This window comes from Cryptomeria japonica, chromosome 11 (assembly GCF_030272615.1).
Source record: "Cryptomeria japonica chromosome 11, Sugi_1.0, whole genome shotgun sequence".
Classification (NCBI taxonomy): Eukaryota; Viridiplantae; Streptophyta; class Pinopsida; order Cupressales; family Cupressaceae; genus Cryptomeria; species Cryptomeria japonica.
The window spans coordinates 59,578,828-59,603,445 of NC_081415.1; the positions used below are offsets into that span (position 1 = coordinate 59,578,828).

At 37.5% G+C, this 24,618-nt stretch overlaps 1 protein-coding gene across 5 annotated transcripts in view; it reads left to right on the plus strand.

Moving 5' to 3' along the window:
* LOC131051352 (protein ACCUMULATION AND REPLICATION OF CHLOROPLASTS 3, chloroplastic) overlaps positions 1-24,618 on the plus strand; it is a 190,711-nt gene that overhangs the window by 14,914 nt on the left and 151,179 nt on the right. For 4 of the 5 annotated variants that reach the window (XM_057985827.2, XM_057985829.2, XM_057985830.2 and 1 more), the window contains exons 3-5: positions 7,957-8,024; positions 14,157-14,291; positions 19,382-19,430. In XM_057985827.2, the coding sequence (XP_057841810.2) occupies positions 7,957-8,024; positions 14,157-14,291; positions 19,382-19,430 (252 nt within the window). The remainder of the gene's footprint in view (positions 1-7,956; positions 8,025-14,156; positions 14,292-19,381; positions 19,431-24,618) is intronic. The other variant, XM_057985832.2, reaches the window with a different exon arrangement.

Consider the following 24,618-nt stretch of genomic DNA (forward strand, 5'->3'; position numbering starts at 1 on the left):
CTAGAGGCATCAAAGCTTTTCGGCAGTGGCTGGGTTATTATTTAAAGGGTTTGATTGAGGAATTGGCTTCATTCTATGGATCATTTGTTTCTGAGTTTTCTCTCTACAAGAAGGCGTGTTTATGCTTTTTCCTCAGTACGAAATCCCTAAGCCTGGAACTTGGACGCAACCCCAAGGTTCTAGTTCAAATCTATTTCAGTTTGTCATACCTTTGCTAGCTGCAACTACATTCTCATATCAGAGGAAGGAAGAGCCAAAAATCAGAATTCATACACCAAGATTGAAGGGTTTCAAAGTGCAAATCAGGCATATTTCTCAGATCAGAATCGCACCTTACAAATCAGCATCCCAGCTCATTCAGAAATCTCAGGGAATGGCAGCATATCAAGGGACTGGGAATGTTAAAAAGGCAGATTGAAAGCTACAACAAGTCTGTTTTGATGATAGCCCATAATTTGACCCATGTATGTTAAAACTCTGTTTTTTTTGTCAATAAGAGCTCAGTATTGTTGAACCTTTAGAAATCACCTTGTTTCTATAATCTTCTCGATTGCATGTACAAATTTATTTATGTTGAGAATTAAATCAGTCAAATCCATACTTTCTATCAAAAATTAGTAGTTAGGATATTTCAGAAAGTCAAATCCCATGTTTAAGAATGCTGGGAGGCTAGCTTGCTAATCAAGGAGGAATTGAGGGAGCTCCACTCTAATAAGGTGGTGAAAATAAATCCCAATTGCGGAGATCTCATGGAGATCATCAAGGAACAATTTTTTGTAACAATACATATGAAGAATAGGACATTCAATGCCATGTAGTGTGACAAAAGAAATACCAATCAATACAAGATTACATCAATACTTTCCATATATTGTACGCAAAATTCACATTAAGGATTCTAAGAGGCATTGGGCCCTCAACTATTGCTACAATATTCCCTACAACATTCAAACAATGATGGAATTTTTGAATGTTGAAACCTTGAGGATTGCTTATCATTACATGGGTGAAGGTTGAAGGGAAATTGAGGGCCTAAGGTAAGAAAGTGCCTGTTGTAGCCATCAAGTCAAAGGGAGAACAAAAACAATGTAGTTGGCATAAATTGCTTATTGTTATATTTGATAATATTTGTTATGTACCGAAGTATTAATTATTTGTATTAAGTGGGTTGTCACTCTCGGGTAGTTAGGTGTCAGTTGGTTGACGGTTGTGTACCTCTTGGCAACCGTTGGGTTCTTTAAATATATTGTGTATCTCCAAGGAAGGTAGTATGGTATAGTTGGACTTATTGTAATCCTTGGTTGACCATCTTTGGTCTTGTTCTCTATAATAATTGTTTGTGCGAACAAAGATATATTTTACTGTTGTGTTTGGTATGCACTGTCATGTACAGTATTATTTCCTGTATTTAATTTGTCAGTTGTACTATCAAACATTTTGGCGCCGTTGCCTTAAAAGAAATCGGGCCAGCCTTGAGTGATTCGTGCTCCTAGACCCCATTAAAGGTGAGAAGAGGCCATAGGGTGGTCAAGACCAAGCAATTAGGTGATGAGCCGATCCTTAGCTGGAGGGAGCACAGAGACGAGTTAGAGCTTGGAAGTACTCGGAGTGTTGGGACATTGGCGGTAGACATGTAGAGGACGTGTGCGTGTCTGAGAGTGCAAGGAAAGCACCAAAATGTAGCGGCTAGAACAATCCATTGGAGTGTTGGGGATGCTAAAGGTGGACGTGTAGAGGATGCTTGCGTGGTCGAGAGTGTAGGGAAAGCACCAGAATGTAGCGGTCGAAAGAGTTCACCCAAGTCTGGCACACAAGGCGAATACACACAATACCTTCCGAGTGAAAACAATGGTGAACACCCAGGAGAAGCAGAAGCTGCCGAATTTCATGGGGGATGGATTAGAGGACCTCGTACGACATTGTAAGATATGTATAACAATATGGGAGGCGAGTGGCCAAGATGACGAGGACTACTGGCTGAAGGCATTTCATGCCACCCTTGGGGGGATCGCCATTGACTGGTGCACAGACCTCGACGCCCAACACAAGACGAAATAGAGTGATTTGAAGGTGGTGTTCCAGGAGGAATTCAAACTCTTGAGGGATGACAACAAGATCATGGCCGAAATCTATAATACCAAGCAAGGGAAAAATGAGAGTGTACTTGCTTACAACCGTAGGCTCAAAGAACTGTTGAACAAGATGGAGAACCTGCTAGTTGACGGGTTGAAGAAGAGGTGGTTCATGGAGGGATTGATAACCTCATTGCGCAAGAAGATGAAAGTAGGGCCTCCGTCCTTGTACGTTGATGCTTACAATTGGGCGATGGACATCGAGAGTGAAAACAAAACCTCCTCCCGAGAGAAGAGGAAGACCGATGATGACAAGAGCACCAAAGGTAGCAATGACGAAGAATCCAAAACCGTACGAGCCCTTCGACGGGATATGTTGAGAATGATGAAAGAATTGAAGGGTGAGAAAGGAACCAACAAAGAAGGTAATGAACTATGGTGTGCTGAGTGCAAAAGTGAGGGGCACACGAAAGGTAATTGTCCTACAAATATGTTTTGTGAGATTTGCCAAGTGCTGGGGCATTCAATCAAGGAGTGCCTGTACAATTTGAAGATGAGAAGTACACAAGTACTCTTCACATAGGGAGAGTCCAGCCCATCAAAATCACATAATGCATTGCCAAGCGGTTATGGAAATCAATGAGGGCGAAACCAAATACAGTATGACTCCAGAGGACGTCCTATCATATAGTGCTGACAATGTAGTGAATGGGGACACTTTGTGAGAGATTGCTAGAACAAGAAAGACAATGTACAATTATTGTGCAAATGGTGTGGACTTGGTGACCATGAAGACACCAATTGTCCAAAGTAGAAAGGGGTAAATATGCTGGACGTCAAAGAGCTAGATGAGGAGGTACTCACAATCACAAGGTTACAAAGCAAAAAAGCAGTGTATCTCGATCCCCGTACGGAGAAGGAAAGACTCCGAGAGGCAAAGGCGGATATTGAACGAGCGATGGTGGAGTGAAGGGCCTCACATGATGCCGCCAGTACTCTACCATGGTTGGAGTTCGAGAAAACTATCATAAAACAAATGTTGCAAGCTACCGTACCAGTATGGGTATTTGACCTTCTGCAGACTATGCCACAATTGAAAATGGCCCTCACAAATGTAGTTGGCGACAATATCATCAGCTAGGAACGTCGCGAGCTGGCGGGAAAATCATCTGGCACATCTGCCATTGACTAGCCAGCAACAAAACCATTTGGCACATCCGCCGCGAACCCCTTGCTGCTCATTGTGAGTATTGGCCTGGAGCTAGCTGTAGTAGAAATGGAGATCATGGGACAAAAGCTGACCAATACCATCATGGATGGCGGCTCTGGAGTAAATGTATTGTCGGGAGAAACATGGAGGGGTCTGGGCAAACCAACTCTCTGGCCACCAACATTCCAACTTGTAGGTGCCGACCAACATGGTATCAAATCCTTGGGTACACTTATGGCATAAAAAGTTGTTATTAATACCCAACATTTCTTCTTCGACTTTATTGTCATTCCATTGGAGAAAAAGGCCTATGATGCCCTCCTCGGAAGAGGTTGGTTGATCATGGTGAAGGCAAATCATAACTGAAAGAAGAACACACTCTCCATCAAGAGTGAAGGGCATAAATATGTGATTGACTTGAGGAACCAAGCGCTGAGTGAAGAACTGGCATCCTCTGACTCAAAGTCTGAGGGTGGAAAGTTTGGTATGGAAGAAGGGAGGAAAGGCATGGAACCCAACGATGAAGGGGTCCTGGAATTGAGATTGCTTTGAAGATTAGACGAGCTCCCTGAATGGACTATTCCACTGGCAAATGGATGACAATGAGGTATTTTCACCAACATGTAATTTTCTTGAAGCTACAACTCCTGGTGAAGAGCAATTGATGAAAGCATGTAAAGTTATGATTGATACATCTAGTAGTACGGAGATGGAAAGTGGACGGGAAAAGCCCACCGACGAAGGACAGAGGCTGTACAAACAAAGGAGCTTGCACGAAAGGAAACCATACCTGTATGGACTCAGATCGTATGCAAGCGTAATCTCAAAGAATATAGAATTGAGAGAAAAAATTAAATAGAAGGAACCGTATAGGCAAAGACAAGAACACGACACAGGAAGTTCGTACACCGTACAAAGAGCATGAAGTTTGGTCATGAGGCTACTTTTGTACACCGTACGGGCACAACAATGGGAGGCAAGAAGGGGTCGTGAAAGGAGTAGGTCATTCTCCGTATGGACAGAACATGAGCGTACAACATCCACCGTACAGACATAACAATTGTGTACAACATCTATCATACGAACACAACTTATGCCATCCACAGTACGGTTAAAACAATGTATGCCATCCATCGTACGGTCAAAACAACATATGCCATCCACCGCACAAACACACGTACAAGCACACCAACGGTTTGATCCGTATGCCGTACGGGAAGATAAGTCTGTACAGACTGAATCGTACAAGGATTTTTCATGGCATTTGAAGAAGTCCGTACGGTAGCATAAAAATATAAATTCGTACAAGGAGTCTGTATGCCGATTGGAGAAGCATGTACGGTTCTCAAAGGGGGCAAATCCGTATGAGGAATGGCAATTGAGGAAGTTCTTACAATATGAAGCAAAAACCATACGTGGGGGTAGTTTGTAGGTGGTCGTACGGGTTCAATATAGGAGACAGTTTGGCAAGTTGTACACACATAGAAGGTAGAGAGAACTGTACTCCTGGTTATACACTGTGAAATATTCATTTTCTGGCTTCATCAACGATGTTTTTGGCCTCTTAAAATATCTGAAAAATGATGTACGCAATGGAGTTTTGTATGGTTTTGAAGGTCTAAATTTGGTGTTGGCAGTGGGAGCACTGCCCCTTGACCTCATTGGGGGTGTTGCCCCCAAACCCCCATTTGATTTGGCAAGTACATTACAAGTTGGGGTTGTCTAGTACAAGTCATTTCCTACACTCTTGTCATTAGTCTTTCCAGGTGTTACTTGAGGTTTACTTGTTGTCTAGAAGACGACTTTTTCTTTTGGGGGGGATGATGTAGTTGGTATAAATTGTTTATTGTTATATTTGATAATATTTTTTATCTACCGAAGTATTAATTATTTGTATTAAGTGGGTTGTCACTCTTGGGAAGTTAGGTGTCGGTTGGTTGACGGTTGTGTACCTCTTGGCAGCTGTCGGGTTCTTTAAATATATTGTGTACCGCCAAGGAAGGTAGTACGATATAGTCAGACCTATTGTAATCCTTGGCCGACCATCTTTGGTCTTCTTTTCTGTAATAATTGTTTGTGCGAGTAAAGATATATTTTACTGCCGTGTTTGGTATGCATTGTCATGTACAATATTATTTCCTGTATTTAATTTATCAGTTGTACTAGCAAACAAACAACATTACAAGAAACAATAATGTGAGGATACTTTGTTACTTGAATTGACACCAAAGGATAGTGGTATGAAAACCTAGAAGCATACATGAATGTGATGTGAGACACATGAGCCCTTGGCACAAGTAGAAGGATTTTTGCATTAGTAAGGCTCTCTTTAGGAGTTGTAAGAGCTTGAGATAAATTGTAGCATTATTACGTGCAAATTAGTTTGAGGAGAGCAAGGGGACTTAGATCATGATGTGGACCCATGTACCACCTTTGCAATTTTTAAGAAATATATCTCATCATAGATAGTGGAAGTTAAAAATAAGTTGGTCTTTGTGAAAATAACACAAAGATTGATATTGCAAACAACACTTCATCTGCATTTATATGCCATTAAATGAGTCGACCCACATTCATGTTAGTCAACAATGTTCTGCCTTATTCTATCAAACTCTTGAAAGTTGAGGTGGACTTTGACATGACACCCTTGATATTTGTGGTCTACTAGGACAACCTACATGTACAAGGGTTGTGTATGTTAGGCTAGACGTTAAAGCATTATTGCCAAAATTTGCAAATGACAATACAAGATGCCAAAAGTGGCCCCAATGAAGCTCATGTTTCTAATCAAGTCAAAGTAGCATCATCATGTGGCTGCCTAGATGGGGAGATTTGCCTGGCTCATGATCAAATTTGATGAACAAGAAATGGTCATGAGTACATGTGCTATAACAACTTGGACAACACATAGAAGTAGATGGTTAGATGTTGTTGAGATACAAAGACATTCACTTCACTTATAGGTGTACTTTTGCATTTCTAGGTGAAGTATTTGATTGATTTGTTCTTGGCACACTATCAAATGAGCCATTGTACATTTTATTTGTCCGAGAATAGTGGGATTAAGAGGTAGATTCAAGAGTTGATCCGAAAAGGTCACATTGGAACAAGTGTCACCTTTTAGAAGTTCCTTTATATTAGTTAGCATTTTAATTTGCACTCGCTAATTAACACAAACTAGAATAGATGTGTAATACAATTGCTTTGAGAAAGCTTCATGTGAAATAAAAGCTAACCTACTATGAAGAATATGTACTTGCAAATTACTTTCTTTGCAATGTTTTTTTTTGGATTTCACGTTAGGTTATATACACTTTAAATGTACGGTAAGATGATTGCTAAAAATAGGCTTTTGGATAAGCGACTTTGGATAATTTTGATGAAGATTTTCCCTTGTTTTGATCATGTTGAATATTTTGAAAAAACTTTGAAATCTTTGGTCATGATGATATGCCAAAGATTTGAACTTGAGTATTTTGCTATGGCATTTTTATGCTTGAAAGGTGACCACTTGACTATTTTGAACTTGTCTTGGGGTTCTATGATGAGTTGGAGAAATATAGGTGGGAAAGCCTCAATAAATGTGCACCAAAGAAGATTTGCTCGACATTCGTCACTAAAATGTGTGCTTGGATGAACCTTTAATTATGTTTTTCATGAAAAAGTGTGCTTGGAGGAACTTTTTTGTATTTTTATGTAATGTCCATTCTCGGACCTTGTCAATTGTGGTTTCTTGTTAGCCTATTGTTGGGTTCTCATAGGCTATTTGGTGGTGATTAGGGGACTCTTGTTTCTGGGTGAGCTCATTTGTAGTTATTTGGCTTCTTACAGCTATGTGGATGTTAGTTGGTGACAACGCTCTTAGTAGCGTTCTAGGTTATTTTGGGTTTGTTCTCCTCAGTCCTTAGACAGCCTTACTATTTATAGCAAGTTCTCATTTCAATCGTTCTGGGTTTTTGCCCAGTTTGTTCTCTTCAGTTCTTGGAGAGCATTGCTATCTATATTCTGTGCTCATTTTGACACTAGTCATCATCCTTCATGTTGAAGTGTATTCAAATCAATTGTTGGACGTAAAACTCAACCTGCACATGTTCATAATGAAATTCCTCACATCATTCAGATTGTGGTTTGGTTATTGTAGGGCTTTACCATATGCTATGCTTGTGCAATTAATGTTTTATGTGTCTATAATAAGAAAGCATCTATGTCCCAATTTGTAGAATGTATTGTAGGCTTAGGACCATGCCTTGGAGTTATCTTAGGATTGATTTCTTGCTTTGAAATAGCTTCGTGTAAGCTCAGCTAATCCCATTTTAATATCCTCTAGCTTAATAGGCCTCTTTGGGAACATTTTTCTTTCTGGGTTTTAGGAATATTTACAAATAAGTTTTGATTATGTTTGTGTAAATGTTGATCATTCTATTATGATGTGAATTTTTAAGTGGTGGTGATTGAAAGCCTCATAAAAGAAATGCTTTATGTTCTTTCTTTTGAAGCTTGTTAGTTGTCTTTCCATTTATTTTATATAAATATTTTTGTGGCAAAATTGGTGTTTTTATATGGACTATCATTTATATCAATATAAAAGAAATGATTGTTTATTTGCTATTATAGATAAATGTCCTATCGGATGACACCACTCTTTAGATTGTAACATTATTGTATTGTGTGCAGGTGCAATTGAGGAGGTTATGGATCTTCTTGTAGAAAACTCCATGTCTTTGGGTAGTATTATTGTTCTTGTATGTAAAATATTTAATTCTCCGACTTAATTCATTTTGTGTGAAGGTTTTTACCCTCAATATATCCTTGTTTGAAATCAGAATGTAAATAACCTTATATGGGCTTTGTATGAGCTTGTCACGTTCATGATACTTCCTTGGTAATGTAGATTTTGTTGTATTCCATACCATTTGTATCTTCAATAAATTAAGATATAAAAGAAAACAGAGAGAGACATTACATCAATGTTACAAATTGCTAAAGTAGGCTGTGGGTCCTGAGTCCTGACAGTACATTTTGTAACAACAGAGAAATACTGGAAAAAGAATCTTAGAGAAATGGCAAAGCTTTCAGCGTTGAGGCTACCATTGAAAACCAATAGTCAGATCAAGAATTGACACAAGTTAAGAGGAAAAACACTCCTTGCTTAAGCCTTCACATCAAATGACATTAAGTCCATCTAAGAAAGGGGAAAAATCATAATTTTTTTGAAATCTCTCACACTCCCAGCATTATAATATGGATCACCATGGTAAGATGTTACAATCACATGTAAGTTAATTGCCATTATAGATATTTAAGCAGAGTATTCGTCATTATGCACCCCTGTTAATGGGCATGCACATACATAGTTGTAATTTTGAATTCTGATTAATATATACACTGCAGCCTTGTGTTGTAGCTTGCTGATAAAAAAGAACACTTTGAATTCGAATTATTTCCTTCACTTTTATCTTTTAAAACGGCATAATATTCCTCTCTCCTTGGCATCCCCCTTTTGGGATGATAATATAAAACTTTAACAGTTAATATTTGCCCCCCTTACCTAGGCATAGCACTTGAGGACACTTTATGTCACTTAATGTATAAAGTAAAGTCACCTTTTTAAAATACTTAAGTGAAAATCAGAAAGTATTATTCCTCTAACCTTAGGAACTCACCAAGGTCTAAAATAAAAAACACAGGACTGTTAAGCTGATACCAAGTGCCCAAAATAGTACTTACTAAAAATAGAAATTCTGTTGGAACACATTGAAACTAGTGATATGAGGCTCACATGGACTCCCAGACTCGGGAAGTCACAAGCCGAGGCAAGCCTGGCGAGTACCAGGGGCTCGAACTTGGGCTTAGCCGTGTCTGGAACAGGCTCATCGAGTCTGCTAGACTCGCCAGACTCTCTGAGTCTGGGTGATCCTTGTCACCTAGACTTGACTGGCATTAACCAAGTTAAAACTCAAAAAAATAAAATAAAAAACTCAGCTTGAATGATCTAGCCTATGTTCATTACAACCTTTGTCTTAGCTACAGACACATTTTGGGCACTGACTTCAGCCCCATCATGCTCGTGGAGATCAATCCACAATCTGAGTGGATCACTGAGGCTGAGGTTCCTATCTTTATTGATGTGGACCTTGATTGGGTTGACCAGGCAGATGAGGTTGAGGTTGTAGCCATGGTAGAGGAGGATAGAGCATGAGTAGACGCAGGCATGGATGATTTGTTGTGGGTGGCATGGAGTCACATGCAGAGATTATGCTTGCTGCATTATCCCGGACCCACCTTCGTTGCATTTGTAGGAAGGACGCAGGCTCCATTGAGCCATAGAATTCTAGTTATTGTTTTGAACATTTGATGTCATGGATTTCATATACCATGAGTTTTGTATACATTTGACAACATTTATATATCTAACTGTGCTATTTCCTTCAACTACAATTTGTGTTTATACTTATGTGATCGAGTATACTTGTGTATGTGATCAAATTAGCTTCTATTTGATGATGTTATTGTGTCTTTAAGGTTTATTCAATAAAAGAGTGCATGAAACAACTTTTAAATTCTTAAAAATCTCTAAATTTCTTGGTTTTTTCACTTTGCCAAGTCTTTTCTCTGAGTTCCAAGTCCGAGCCCGAGCCATGCTTGCCAAGTCCGAGTCTCATAACTATGACTGAAACCATTCACTCGAGCTTTCCACAAGACACTGAATCCCCTAATCAACTCCGCTTAGCCTATGGGAATCTGCAAATAGGCTAACGGGAAGCCCAAATTGACTAAGTGCAAGAAGCAGACATTACACATGCCCCCACAGTTAGTGGGTGAATGTTTCTTATACAAGCGGTGAGGGCAAGTGCCCATTCAAAATCATATCAAAGGATTTGAACCCAGGTCATCCCTTTTAAGAATGTCCATGGTTATCAGTTGCCTTCCTTTGTTGGATGAGAAGTATTAAGGAAACAACTTTCAGAAATTCAAGCAAAGTGTTTACTATAAAAATGTAAATTTGAAATCCTCTAAAATCTAAGAGCTATGAAATACAAAACTGGCTGTATAAATCTTGTCAAGATGACAAATGAACCACAAGTTAACAGTGTACCCATGGCAGCTATAGAGTCTGCATGATCCTCAAAGGTTGAACCATTATTGCTCATTTTAGGAACTGATAATTCTACCATAGGATTGGCTTTGACTATGAGGGGCCATTGAAGATATTGTCAGATGTCTTTAATTACCTTTTGTAGGTCATATGACTGATGATGCTGAGCTGCCTATGAGACTTAGAATGGATTCAATGGGATCTGATTGTTATTGAGTATTGCTTGAGTATTGAAGCTATTGGTTGGTCCTTGTGTAAGCCATGGAACACATTGACTGATTAATCTCATGCTAATTGCATGATTGTTAGTCAAAGATGCAGGTAGAATGGTGCCACTGCCTTCAACAAGTGAGGTCATGAGAAAAAGAGCTAAGTGCGATTGGTCACTATAGTAAAAGAAAGAAGAGAGGTTTTCCTTTGAGTCTCTTAATAAATGTTAATACCAACCTATGATTTGTGATAGATCAAGCATCTGAAAATGAATTGTGCCATAGATTCCACCTCCTAAACAATGCAAGGCATAGTGAATTCTATATATTGGGGGATTATGGTGATCTTGCTCAATATTGTTGAGCTGATGTGATTACATTCTCACAAGCCCAAGTGTATGAGCTTGCCCAAATTTGTCTTGAATTGCTAGGATGAATTACAAGGTCTATAGAGATCATTAAACATGTTTGGGGTAAGTGCAAGCTTGGGGCTGAGATGGTCAAAGATTTTATGCCCTTATAAACTATGCATTATTAATAAGATTAGTACCTTTTGTATTTATGGGGTACCATTATATCTCCCCTTCTCATGAAATAATTTAGATCTGAGAACATTATATTTTTTCTCCTCTTGAGATGCTTCAATCTGAATCATGATAGATGTTGATGTATCCTCTCACTGTTTATAGGTTGTTATAAATATTAGTATGATATGATCATTAATTTCATATAGATAGCATCAAAGTCACAGTATTGGATGAATTCGAATTTTGCTGAATGTGAAATATTTATTTAAAATTTGTTGAAGTTCGGTATATTATTCATACATAATAATGTGTCATATTTTTTCATTTAAATAAATTTTTTTAAAGTGTTTTTGGTCTATTTTCTTATAAAACACTACTCTCTGGCCCTTTAAATGCACAACTCACAACTTAGACAAAGAAAATATTTTGGGTTTGGAAGTCGAAGTGGGTAGGAATGGCGGAGTGCTGAGAATGCTTATTTCTGCCATCTCCTTGCAATGTGACTTTGTGGTAAACTGAGGCTGACAGATTGACAGAGGCCTGTGGCTGTTGTGGTTGGCAATTCTGCTCCAGATCAAACCAATACTCCTCCTACTGCCACTGCTGTGTCTAGGCAAGCCTACACGTTTCCTTGCTGCCTTACGTTTTTTATGCTAATATTTTTGCCTCCATGTTATGTTTTATTTGGTTTTTTTTAGGATATTTTAAAACATTCAAACAATTTATAACTTTATAGTATATCTTTAATAGTTTTAATTTATACTTTATATTTTTTATTTATTAGGCTTGTGCATTGTTTATACGTTATAGTTTTATTTATTAATATATTTTATAAAATTTATAAACTAGAAGTCAAATTATATTAAAATGCTGATGTATTAAAAATTTAAAAATGTTATATTTAATTAGTTATATTAAAAAACTGTTATTTTAGATTAAATCAAATATAATTAAATTAATAATATAAGTTTTAAAATGTTATATTTTATTAAATAAAATATAATTAAATTATATTATATGTTATTAAATCAAATCTATTTAGCATGTTAAACTATTTTGATAATTTATTGGATATATTACTTATATTTAAAAATAAAGAAAATTATGGCCTGTTAATGGGCTTGTCTGGGTTAATTGGGAAGGTAAGGGGCTGAAGGAAGTCGTGTGGAAGGAGACTTGAGGAGGGATGGATCAAAGGTAAATTTTGATGGGGCAGCGGAGGGTAGTCCGGGTCCATCTGAGGCAGGGTTTGTGGTGAGGGATTGGACTGCTAATATTTTGGCAATTGGAGCCAAGAAGCTGGCAAAGGTTAGAAACAATAAAGCAGAGGCCCAACCATCTTTGGTGGCAGTCAAAATGACAAACAAATTAACATTTGGAAGGTGACTCTTAGATAGTCGTAAACGCCATTATCAAAGGTGAATCGGTAGCTTGGAAAATTAATAAATTAATTAAAAATTACTTGGCAACTTTCCAAAATTTTCAAGTTACCCATACTATGATAGGGCATGATAGGTGGGAATACCGTAGTGGACAAGCTGTCCAAGGTGGCAGTGCCAATTAATGAGGGACAAGCGGAGGAGATTTGGGAAGATTTCCAAGGTATGAGGTTTGATTTTTAAGGGATGTTGAGGTGGGAGGTCTGACGTGTGATGGAGATCATATGCTGCCAAAAGTTGATGGCAATTATGGCAAGTTATGTTTAATAACCGCACATAGCTAGGAGCCGTTATTTCTGGCCGAGGTGGAGTTTTTTTCAGTGCACAGAAAGGTGTTGAGTGAGCTGTGAGAGAGGAAAGAGACGAGTAGTGACTGCGTGCAGAGGATGGAGGCAAATTTCTTGCCGATTGCCCTCAAACAACAGCTGGCCTTCATGGGCCAGGTGTCAGAAAAGAGGCTGCGAAGTGTATTCAAACATGAAGAGCCCATTATTATGCAGATTATGGACGTCCTCCTCGGGGATGAATTTATGAGTGTGACACATTGATACAGAACCAATGTGGACGTAGTGTGCATGGTCATGCCGTGGGGGCTGGAATTGGGGAATAAGGAGGATGTCGGTTGGGTGATGCGACAATGTGTTGGAGAGGAGTGGTTGTATGGGATGACTGTTTTATTGGCAATGGCACATCCAGAGTTGGCTTTTCGGCTGATAACAGAGAGTGGGTACAAATCGGCATTTTTTTTTTGCCCTCATAGTAATTGTTATTAGGCATACTTTGCAGTAGTCGATTTCTGTATGTGGTCCATAGGGTCATGTCAAAGGTGGAACTGTGAATATTGTAAAGATCTTGTAATGGCAGTTGTATTTAGGGATTCTAGGGTGAAATGGTTGGCTATTGTATAAGGTGGATGACAGACTGGTTACTCTTTGATTTTGTATCTTTTTAAACTTACTATTAATAATTTTTGTATCTATTACTGATCACAAAAAGTAAAAATAAAGAAAATCATGTAAGGTGAATTTAATCCGATCTCTTTTTTCCACATTCGTCTGAATTTTATGGTTGCCGAACTTGAATTCGAATTCAAACCTTGTGACATAGGATAGCATTATCAACAAAATCATTGATATAAATGGTATGTGAAATCATTGTAAGCACATAATGTTTGCCATATTTATATGCTGTTATTGCATTTCAGAATCTGGTACTCGTAACATGTTTATTATTAGAGATTAGATCTATGATGCAAAGAGGACCATTGTACCAAAATTTCTTCCATATGAAGTGATGTGGTTTTAAAAGAACTTTATAATGAACCATGTGGCAGAAGTTTCATTATTTGGCATCGAGAATTTATTTGTATTTTGTTCTATAGTAGATTTGCTTGTCTTGATTCTTTATACTTGCAAGATTTGTACTAAACTGGCTATCTCCTTAACCTTTTATTGGGTTTTAGTTGACGTCAAAAAATTATGTCATTTCTTTTCTTGAAAAAATGATATTTTTATAAGAGAGTTGATTGTCACTATAACTGAAAAACTCCAAAATGTTGGGATGGTTTTCTTTGTAATTGTTATTATGTTACACTGGCTTCCAGGTGGCTGGAACAGGATTTAATTCAGATGATAAAGCAGCGACTAAACTTCTAGGAGCAATTAAATCAAATGGTGGATTGGCTGTGAGCATTATCATGAAGCCATTCAGCTTTGAAGGAGAAAGGCGTAAAAACCAAGTATTTTCACTTTTTTCATTTCTTGGGGATCCTTTTACAATTTTTTTCTTGAAATCTGCCACAATTAGATGTGTTATTGTTATTTGAAAAGCACAATTACTTATTAAATATTTGATTTGAAAGAATTGATTGAAGACTATGGTGCCATATTTGCAGTGTCTCAATTTGTTAGTATTTCACAAGGAGGCTGAATTTGTGTCAAATTCAGAGTCAGTTACATTGACATTGACTGAATTTGTAGGCAACTCCCCGTTTGAATGATTATATGGAAATATTTCCACACATTTATTGATTGATGCATTCTTTGTTCATCCTGTATTTTACTCTACAATCATGCATGCTGTGATGGATTAGCATCTTTGTTAAATTAGAGTAATCAGATTAGATAAATTATAATACACACAAGTGCACAGTTATTATCCTGGGAAAACCTTCCTCTTAAAGGTAGAAAAACCCAGCAACAAAGTATATAAATTCCTTTCAATAATATGACAACTGTCTTTACAATGGATTGCTTCACACTTTGAAGCAATATGTTTAAAAATGGGTTCACCCTAGACTGCAATAAGCAATACAATCTGCTGTAGAATTATGAACTGCAGTAACTATTACACAGATAACCACCGGTCTGCAATGGAGGATATATGATCTGCAGTAAGTCGATCTCTGCTGGAGGAATGAATCAGTCTGTTATAGAAGTCAATTTGATCTGCTATTGAATATATTGAAACTGCTGTGATCTGACGTGATTGTCTTCTTCACCGTATTTTCTTGAACATGAGAAATGATCCGAACTTTATATCCGAACTGGGTGTGCATCCAAGCAATGTGACTTTCCAATCGTTGGCCTCTTCGCAAAACATCACGTCTATTGATTCATATTTAGACATCGGTTATGATAAAGAACACGTCTTTTAAAGGTGGCTTAACATATAACAATTATTTAAGCAAACCGTTTCATTAAATACGAAACTCGGAAATATATAAAAGTTGGATAATAAATGTGTAAGGCCAAAGGCCCTTCACACATTTGATAGCAAAGTCGGTTTATTGAGGGTTCGACCGAAGCTATTCATCAACAATCTTGAGAGTGGTCTGACATAGATTTAAAATGGGGGAATGCTCTGTAAATGGTATAAATGAGTGTACACGTGTACACAAAATTGGACCTAAGCTTTTTATGTATATCATTTTGCAATTATATTATGTGGCTTTAACCAAATGTTCCACTAATAATTTCTTTCTTTCTTATGTTTTGTCTTTTTGATTAAATTGGGAGGTCTGTTAAAGGGCCACAACCCAGAAGGAAATCATGAAATACATCCTATAAAGAGAACTGATAGCCTGTTATAACAACCAACGCAGGGGTGTAACAAATGAATGAAAAATAAAAATGGTTGCAAGATCAGGCCAATCCAGTATTACTAAAAGAATGAAACCAAGCCTGAAATCAGCCTAACTCTTTTTTTTACTGTGAGACTGAAGAACCATATGTCCTCAAGTTTGTTTTTTAGGTGCTACATTCTGATTATGTACTTCTGTCCTTCCTGTAGTGTCATCCTCTTGTATTCCAATGAAACTGGAGATGCAGATGGTAATTGATTGATATTAATTAATACATAGTTTAGAATATTAGCACCAATTCCCCATACCTATTCTTGAGTCAAATCTGATGGCCAACAAGCATTAGCAACTCTAAAAGGGGAAGGAATGAGGAGCGAACTGATAGCAGATCTGGATCCTTCAGCTGGAGAAACTGAGGACTTCTGCTTACCCAAAGACCTTGGTCAAGAAGTCACCAACATTTACATTTTCCACCTGAACACCCTCCACAGTTGCTTGCACAGCTGCCACTTCTGAAGAATGAACAGGGGTAGCATAATGTGGAGGGAAGGGAGGTGAAGCAACCCCAACTGTGATTGTATTGCAGGTTTTTTCAAAGGACTGCTTACTATTGTTGGTTTTGGAGAATCCACAAGTCGGGAGCTATCTGTATCATTAGAAGATTCAGGCTTTAGTCTGTTCATAGCTAAATGCGATAAGCATGCACCTTTCCACCAAGTTGCTCTGCTTGCTTTGCAATTTGTAGCTACATGGCCAACTGGGAAACACCTTCAACATTCAATGTGATATTTTCATAATCCAGAATTTGTTGGCAAACACGATCCTTTAGCTTGAGCAAGACCTCATTGAACAATTCTTTCGAGATATTCATCTCAATTCTCAGCTGGGATCCTCATAGAAGTAGAATGAATCAACCCATCCATTTCTGGGTCAACTGCCAAAAATCTGTCCATGGCTTTACTTATCTTATGAAAGCAAGAATCCACACATAACTGAGGTAGTTAAGGAAGCCTCACCAAAATCGGCATAATGGAAAAGGTTTCTGTCATTAGTTTAAATGCTGGGAACTGAGGCTTTGCCATATCTCCCAAAACCAAGGAAACTAAAAGATCTATCTTCATACGTTTAACTTAGTAGAACAAAAAATCCTTAGGCACTAAGATAGATTTCAATTGAATCCTTGATGCTAGAGGTCCCTTTTTTCAACATAACTATGTGTGATAATAAGCTAGACCAGGCCAAATCAAATTAAATTACAAATCAAACCCAACTTGGTATATTTCTCCTCCTCCTTGAGGACATCTTGCCGTAGTGATATCATTAGATAAAGACCCAAATGGGGACAATATCCAGCGTTCTCATCAAAGATTCTAATGCCAACTTTTGCCCTTTATTTGGTGATTTGGAACTCTCTGCATGAGCCAATAGAGCTCTAGAGTTTGCATGGTGGGCACCTTGAGGTGCAACGAGTCCCAAACAATCCCTCACTACCATTGGTGCCTTATTTACTTGTTGTAATAGAAGCCACCAATGCAGGAACCCTTGGAAGGGATGGACGTAGGACGCTAGTATTTGATGCACTGACTCCACCAGGATCAGATACAACAGGAAAAACACTATCTGCACCACTTGTCAAGATCTGTGAAGGAGAATCCCAAGAAGCATCTTCAAAATCCTCTGTTTTAGGGTTTACAGAGGAAGTAGTGGGAAGCACCATTTTGAAACATTACACAGGTTCCTTTCAAATTGCTCTTCAACCACCAACATATTTTTTTTTATTATACACCAGCATTTCTTAATTTCTTGTGTGAAATTTCATTCTTTGCCCCGATATATGTGGAATGTGGATGTCAAAATGTTTTAAAACAGCAGGATGCTCTCTAAATGCAGAATTGTCTCTACACAGTCTTATGAATCTGGGCTTAACATTTTTCATTAATTTTTAATTTTTTGCAATTTTGTGGTGTGGCGTCAATTCTGGGATCTTTGTCTAAAACATTATACTTTGCTCTGATATCTGTAATAAGTGGATGCTAAAAGAAACAATATTGACATCTCCAACTGGTTCAATAGGAGCTTGCATACATTTGGTGTGGTTAGCACAAACAATGCTATAATTTAACGCGAGTAGATTTCCACAATCCATGAGACTGCGTGTGCTGCTTCTGGATTTGATTGTGTGAGTGTTTTATTGATGCAAAAAACACTGACACAATCAAATCCAGTAGCAGCACACATACAATGCTATAATTGTTTTATATTAGTCTCTGATGAGTAAAACAGATTTTGAACCTTATACAATGTAATATGTAATATGTTAAAGTCAAGAAATTGAAGATAAAAAGCTAGAGTAATTGCTTATAAATTGCTATATTATATTTATGTATTTAGTTATCATTAATTTTTGATAGAAAACGTTACTTTTTGACATACCTAAAACCATTAGTGAGAACTATATTATGTCTTTAATTAGGTGTTATAAATTTTGTAAACCCTCTCAATCAATCTTTCTACCTACCTAAATTTTGTGTGTTTACTTGTGCATGAGCGTGCGTGCAGGTGCAAGTGAGGTGGTCATGCATGCTATCTTGTTATTTGAAATTGACAGATTTATTTACACAGTTGCAAATTTTCAGGCTTAGCATTATTATTGGCACATAATTACACAAAAAGATTGCATTTTGATTTCTTGTTTGACATTGTTGTCTTCACACAAGGCTCCAACAATGTGCATGCTAATAATTTTAGTGTATTAAATAATTGGGATATTATATCTCTTATCTTAGTATTTGTCAGAGATCTGTATTAAATATAGATTATAAAACTGTATTACATAATCATAAATTCAGGTTAGCCCGTATGGTTTAATCTGTTCCTCAAATACCAACTCAAAAAACTATAGGTACAGACTGTAACACACTGCTAAACCATGACAGAAATTACTATACTGATCCTATACTGCACTATACAGTGACTAACTATCTGCCGTACATTAGATAACTTGTAACATCATAAAGACAGATTTCTTGAGGATTCCCGCTTTACAAATAAACCCATAATGACTGATTTACAAAAACTCTTTCATATTTGACAACTTCTTTTAGAAATTCCTGCTCTCGCTGAAACTGTTTATGTCCCTCCAGCCTATGGGAGGAATTTGTCAGAGATTTCAATTGTCTTCTTGTAGTTATATTTATTTACCTATGAACACAAGCAGTAAACATGTTTAGCAAAGGTCTATATTTGTGAGTATTTGCACTTCAAAGTAGGTACAAAATTTGATTTATCACAAAGATCTTGAATGCATCGATATTGATTGTTCTTTGTGGTTGAGTATGACCCCCAGCTGGAAGGTACATGGACATGGGAAATAAAGGTTTCATGAGGAGGATTTCTTGTCCTTTGGAAGTCAGGGCCTGATGTTATGGCATATTAATTTATTGCAAGTCATTATGCACATAAAGGTTGCATTATGATATGATGTTCAGTACTGCTGTCTTGATTCAAGGCTCCAAAAGTTTAGTTTACTTTTTTTCAAGCTTGTAGTATTTTTGATATTTGGGGTGGTATTTAGCACATTGCAGTGTTTATGGAAAAATCAACGACTCTTGTAGTAATTTGAAACTCTCTTCCCATGTGCATTTCTAGTAAAAGTAATTATTTGTGGGTATCATTACTTCAAAGTACATCTGAATTTTAATTTGAGATCTCAAATAATTTTGATGTCTAGATGTCTGTGGTTGTAGGTGGATAAGTTGATTGTCAAGCTTGCACAATTTTCAAACTTGAGCATCGGTATGCTTTTCTAAAATCATGCCTGATTTTATTATTTATAACTCATTTATTTCTTTATTGGATTGTATGTGTGTCGGGCAGTTGCACATAGTTATGGTGACATAAAATAGAGAATGAATAATTGATTTAAATATAGCTTAGTTGTAGTTATGATGATGGCCTTTGCTCTCTGCAAAATGGTATTTAGCATTTAAATATTTATTACCATCATGTAGACTAGAATGTAAACATGTAGGTCTATGGTTGTATATATTAGATTAGTATTATTAACTTTAGACTAATATGACGATAGTCATTTATTTTGTATGATGATGATATAATAACTCATTTATGTTATGTCTAATAAAATAACGTACACAATGCAAGTTACAACCACCATCATAACTTCTTTATATATTAATAAATGCAGCATAGACAGATGTGAGTGTGTGCCACACAATTCTTTCTCAATTTTTTTAGATTAGAGCAAGAATCTTGAGGATAAGGTATGGTAAACTGTAATGTCCCTACTAGTTAGAGATCACTGTTCTGCAAAACAGATTGTTAGAATACAACAAATATATGTATATATAACTAATCTAACTTGCAATTTAACTTTAAAAGGCTTAATTAACACTAATCACAATTCTTATCTAATAAAAAGGATGCGAATGCCATACAGAGATATGTCCTTAGGCGGCTGTGAAGCTCGCCTTCTTGGAACCCATCTTGGTTCCAAGCCATCCAGGAAATCGAAGGTGAATTCGATTTCTGTTTTGGATGTAATTTCTTACACCCAAGCCATCTAGGAAATCGAAGGTTAATTCGATTCCTGTCTTGGTTGTAACTTCTTATTCCCAAGCCATCTAGGAAATCAAAGGTTAATTCGATTCCTGTCTTGGGTGTAATTTCTTACACCCAAGCCATCCAAGGAAGACCATATGTCAATTCCTTGCCTTGGATGATGCATCTCATCATCCAAGTCCATCAGAGGGGACCGGCCAGATCCGTCTCTTCTTGGATGAACTTAGTCAACCAAGCCATATATATGCATATAGATATTCAATATATACTGCCTACCAGGGATTATCATAATCCCTCCATTAGGCTAAGGGAATTTCTTTCATAATCCCTCCATTAGGCTAAGGGAATTTCTTCCCTATAGCCTCCATCATATAATCACATTAATATTACATTTTATAATTCATTACTGTTTTCCATTCCATAATTTACGTCTTCATTTACATATTCTTTAATCTTTCTAATGATCCTAAATATACATACATATTCTACATAGATACCTATCTTTATTGCTTCATTCATATAAGTAATCATTAGAGATATATGTATTTATAAAAATGCATTAATATATATGTGTGTGTGGCACACACGTCCACACACATATATACCTTAAGACTTCTTAACCCCTGTTACCTGTACGCAGATTGTAGCCTGCGGTTGGAGTTTGCACTGTAGATGTCGCCTGCAGATTGGGAGGCATACCACAAAGAACACAAATGTTACTTCCTGTAACTTGATAACAATTCTGATCTGATCTTATCAATGGTGATGTCACTAGATGCTTTTGATTCCTTCCCTTTATATCTCTCAATTTGAGGGAGAGGTCACACCTCTTCATCATGTATGCTTTGGCAAGAGACATACCCTTTCACCATTACCACCCTTTGAAAGAGTGCAACTCTTTATTATTTCTACCATTTGAAAGGGACCCAACCTTTCATAATCAGATCTGCACTTATTATTTAAATCAGATCTGCACTTCCCATTTCCAAATTATCCCCCCCCTCTCAAATGAGGTTTTCTTCTCCCTTTTATATATCATTGTTGAGGGAGTCACAACTTTTCCTTTCATGTCTTTTGACTTTTCATTAACTTAATTAATTTTTAATTAATCATATTTAATTATATCATTTTATATTTTAATTTTATTATTATCATTTATTATTAAATTCTATTTCAAGTGGGGATATTATTATCATTTATTATTAAATTCTATTTCAAAGTGGGGATATTATTATCATTTATTATTAAATTTTATTTCAAATATTCATTCGTTGGTAATTATTATATAAATTAAGAATCATTGGCTTATTTAGGATATATATATAACGATCGTGGAGGGGACATGACATAAACCAATTTATTTGAAGGAGAAGCATTAAGCATAAAGGTTGCAAATGAGGAGAGATGAGAAGAAACAATAAAGATTGTAATAGGTGCAAATAAATAACCAATGTTTCTTTAAATTGTGTTTGGGGCATGTTCTATACAAGTAGGTGTCAACTGGGACTCCCTCGAAGATTGTTGTGTAATGTCCCCTTCTCAGTGATGTTAATTAAGTGGTCCATTGGCTTATTTCGAAGACCCGTAGGCTATTTGGAAAGGAGAATTAGGGTTTCCAACTTTTGTGAACTTCTGCTCGAGCTTTTTAGGGTTTGTCAGGAGGGAATTCGTCAGTTCTGCTTATGGTTTCCTTCTGGGTTTTCCATGAAGGCATAACATGCAATAGTTTTTACGATGAAGTGTGAACTTACAATTTTTAGTAAGTTAGGGTTCAGCTGTCTGGATGGTGCAATTTTACTGAGCTTTCCAAGCTCTTTCTTTGGGTGCGAAGATCATACTTTTTGGAGCAGTATTTCATGACTTACTATTTTTAGTAAGTGGCAATATCGTGCATTTCTATTTTTAGCAGTCTTGGACGGGGTCCCGATCCTGCGCAGTTGAGTGGTCTTCATTGCTCAGCTTCATCCTAGATTTTGTGGATAGTTAGTATTGGAGTTATAAGTTATTTAATTAAATATTATTTCCTTATCCTAAGGTTTAATATTTAATTATTTTATTACTGATTAATGATATTGGGAATTGTGCATAATATGATTTTTCCTAAGCTTGCTAGGTGAATTATTTGTGATGAAGGGGGACGCCAAAATGAATGAGGAGACTTTATTTTATTTGACAAAGTATATTTTATGCCAAAAATCGTGGTCCTCTTTGCTAGGCGTGATTTTGACTTAAAGGGGGACACCATACTTGGGTCCACTTTGTAAATGAAATGCAAATTGGAGAGGTGAATTTGGAGGCAATTGAATTTGAATTCCAGACTTGGAAATCTATATATACAAGTGCTTGCCTCTTCATTTTATCATCCAAAGAAATTATAATGTTATGCTGTCGGAATGACTTCAGAGTTCTTCGAGGGTGAAAACCTCTTAGATTTTCCTTTGCAGTTTCGAGTGTGAGACATCACTCCTAGCCATGGTTCGATTTTGTGGATTGCTTGGTGTTCCGGTGGATTGCGTTTGGTGTGGATTTGAAGAGTTGTTTGTTGCTGTGCTTTGTTGGTGTTGCTGGACGTGGTGGCTGAAGCATCATTTCATTCATATCTCCCTGCTTGTTGAGCATTGCATTTTGGGTATTGGCTCTATCTCACCATTCTCCCTGGGCGATACACTTCACCAAATTGCAGATTGAGATGTGGTGTTAGTGATTTTTGGTTGCAAATCGAAGTCTACGGCAGGCTGTACCATTTGGGAGGTGCCTCGAGTTGCGTGCATCATTGTTGAAGCTTCCATTGTGCTGGTTTGAGGTTTGAGGTTGATCGCCTTAGTTGTTAATTTCATTTGCTTCAGTTTTGGTGTGTTTTAGAGTGGATTGGAGTGAGTAGTGAACATTTATAGTGTTGCTGGTCCAGTCTTGGAATTGCTGTTATTTTATATCAGACTTGTTATTTTGTGTTAGTGGCTTGAAATCAGCTGTAGTTGATTATGGTAATCTTGTAGTACTTCATTGTAATCATCCTTGTATCATTGGTTAGTAGTACTAACCTCTATATGTGAACTTGAAGTGCTCATGGTAATCCCCACTGCATAAGTGGAAGAGGTTGGCTTGGCCGCCTTAGTGATTGTAATTTCAGTTTGTAACTTTTGTCCTCACACTGAGTAAGTGGTTGAGTGATATTGTCCTCCCGCTGAAATATGCGGTAGAGTGATAGTTTCTATGTATTATCCTCTCGCTAAAATATGCAGTAGAGTGATTGTGTTTGAATTTCTTGTTGTTAGTTGAGTTTCTATCCTGCTGGATAAGCAGAAGGGGCTGGTTTGCCGCCCGTGCATTGTAATTTCAGTTCGGTTTATAGTGCTAACAATCCTCGGAACACCGTATGCTCTCACCCTCCTAGATTTGGCTCTCGGTGAATAAAAGGCGGAAGGGTTTCCTTTCAGTGGTTTTGGATTATTTCTCTAACCTTAACGGGTTATTGTGTTTGCTTGGTAATCTCACGTTGAAAAAATAAAAAATATTAAGGGGAATATTACAGTGGTATTAGAGCCACACATCCTGCCAGCCTGTGTGACAGAGGGGTTCCATGAGTGACAGAGATATCACATACTACAACCCGGAACATAGAAGGCAATATCATATACCGTCAGTGCTAGTGGAAGAGACCTTTTCAAAGGTCTTGAGAAATAAAGAGAAAGAGATTGATTCAGCAGATTCAATGGGAGAAAGGTTGTTTGGTCAGAATGAGGCAGCAGTGGTTGTGGAGAAAATGGAAAAGAAGTTTGACACTATGATGGACATGATGTCCTAGATGATAGCCACTTTTAGACAGAGTGCCGAAGGAGGGCAAACCCAAGATCAGAATCAGAACATGAGTGGTAATAATGCCAACACTTCCAACAACTCCGGTGGTAATGGAAATGGCGGCAACAATGGCAGCAATAGCAGTGGAATGCCTGCTGGATCGGTGACGAGGCCATTGCAACCAGTTTCCCTTCCAAGAGAAATGCCACCTCCTGAAGTTGAAACCCCTGCAACTGAGGAGATCTAGGCAAGTTTCGTGGAGTATGCAGCTTTTCCCCAAGAGATTCAAAATGTATTCTCTTGATCAATACATGAATCAGAAGAAGAGGAGGGAAGGTAGGTATGACAATTGACACTCCACTCCAAGAGACTATCATCAAGCTCTTGGGAAGGTTACTCTAGCACACTTTGATGGAAGCAGTAAGAGCATAGCTAGAGCGTGGGTGCAGAAGTTGGGCAATTACTTGTCCTTGTGGCCTATGCTCGAAAAAGAGGCCATCAAGTTCGCCACCTTGCACTTAGATGGAGCTTCTCATGAATGGTGGTACCATGGGTTGGTCACCCTTGGCCATAACTTGATCAATACCTATGCTGAATTCACCAACAA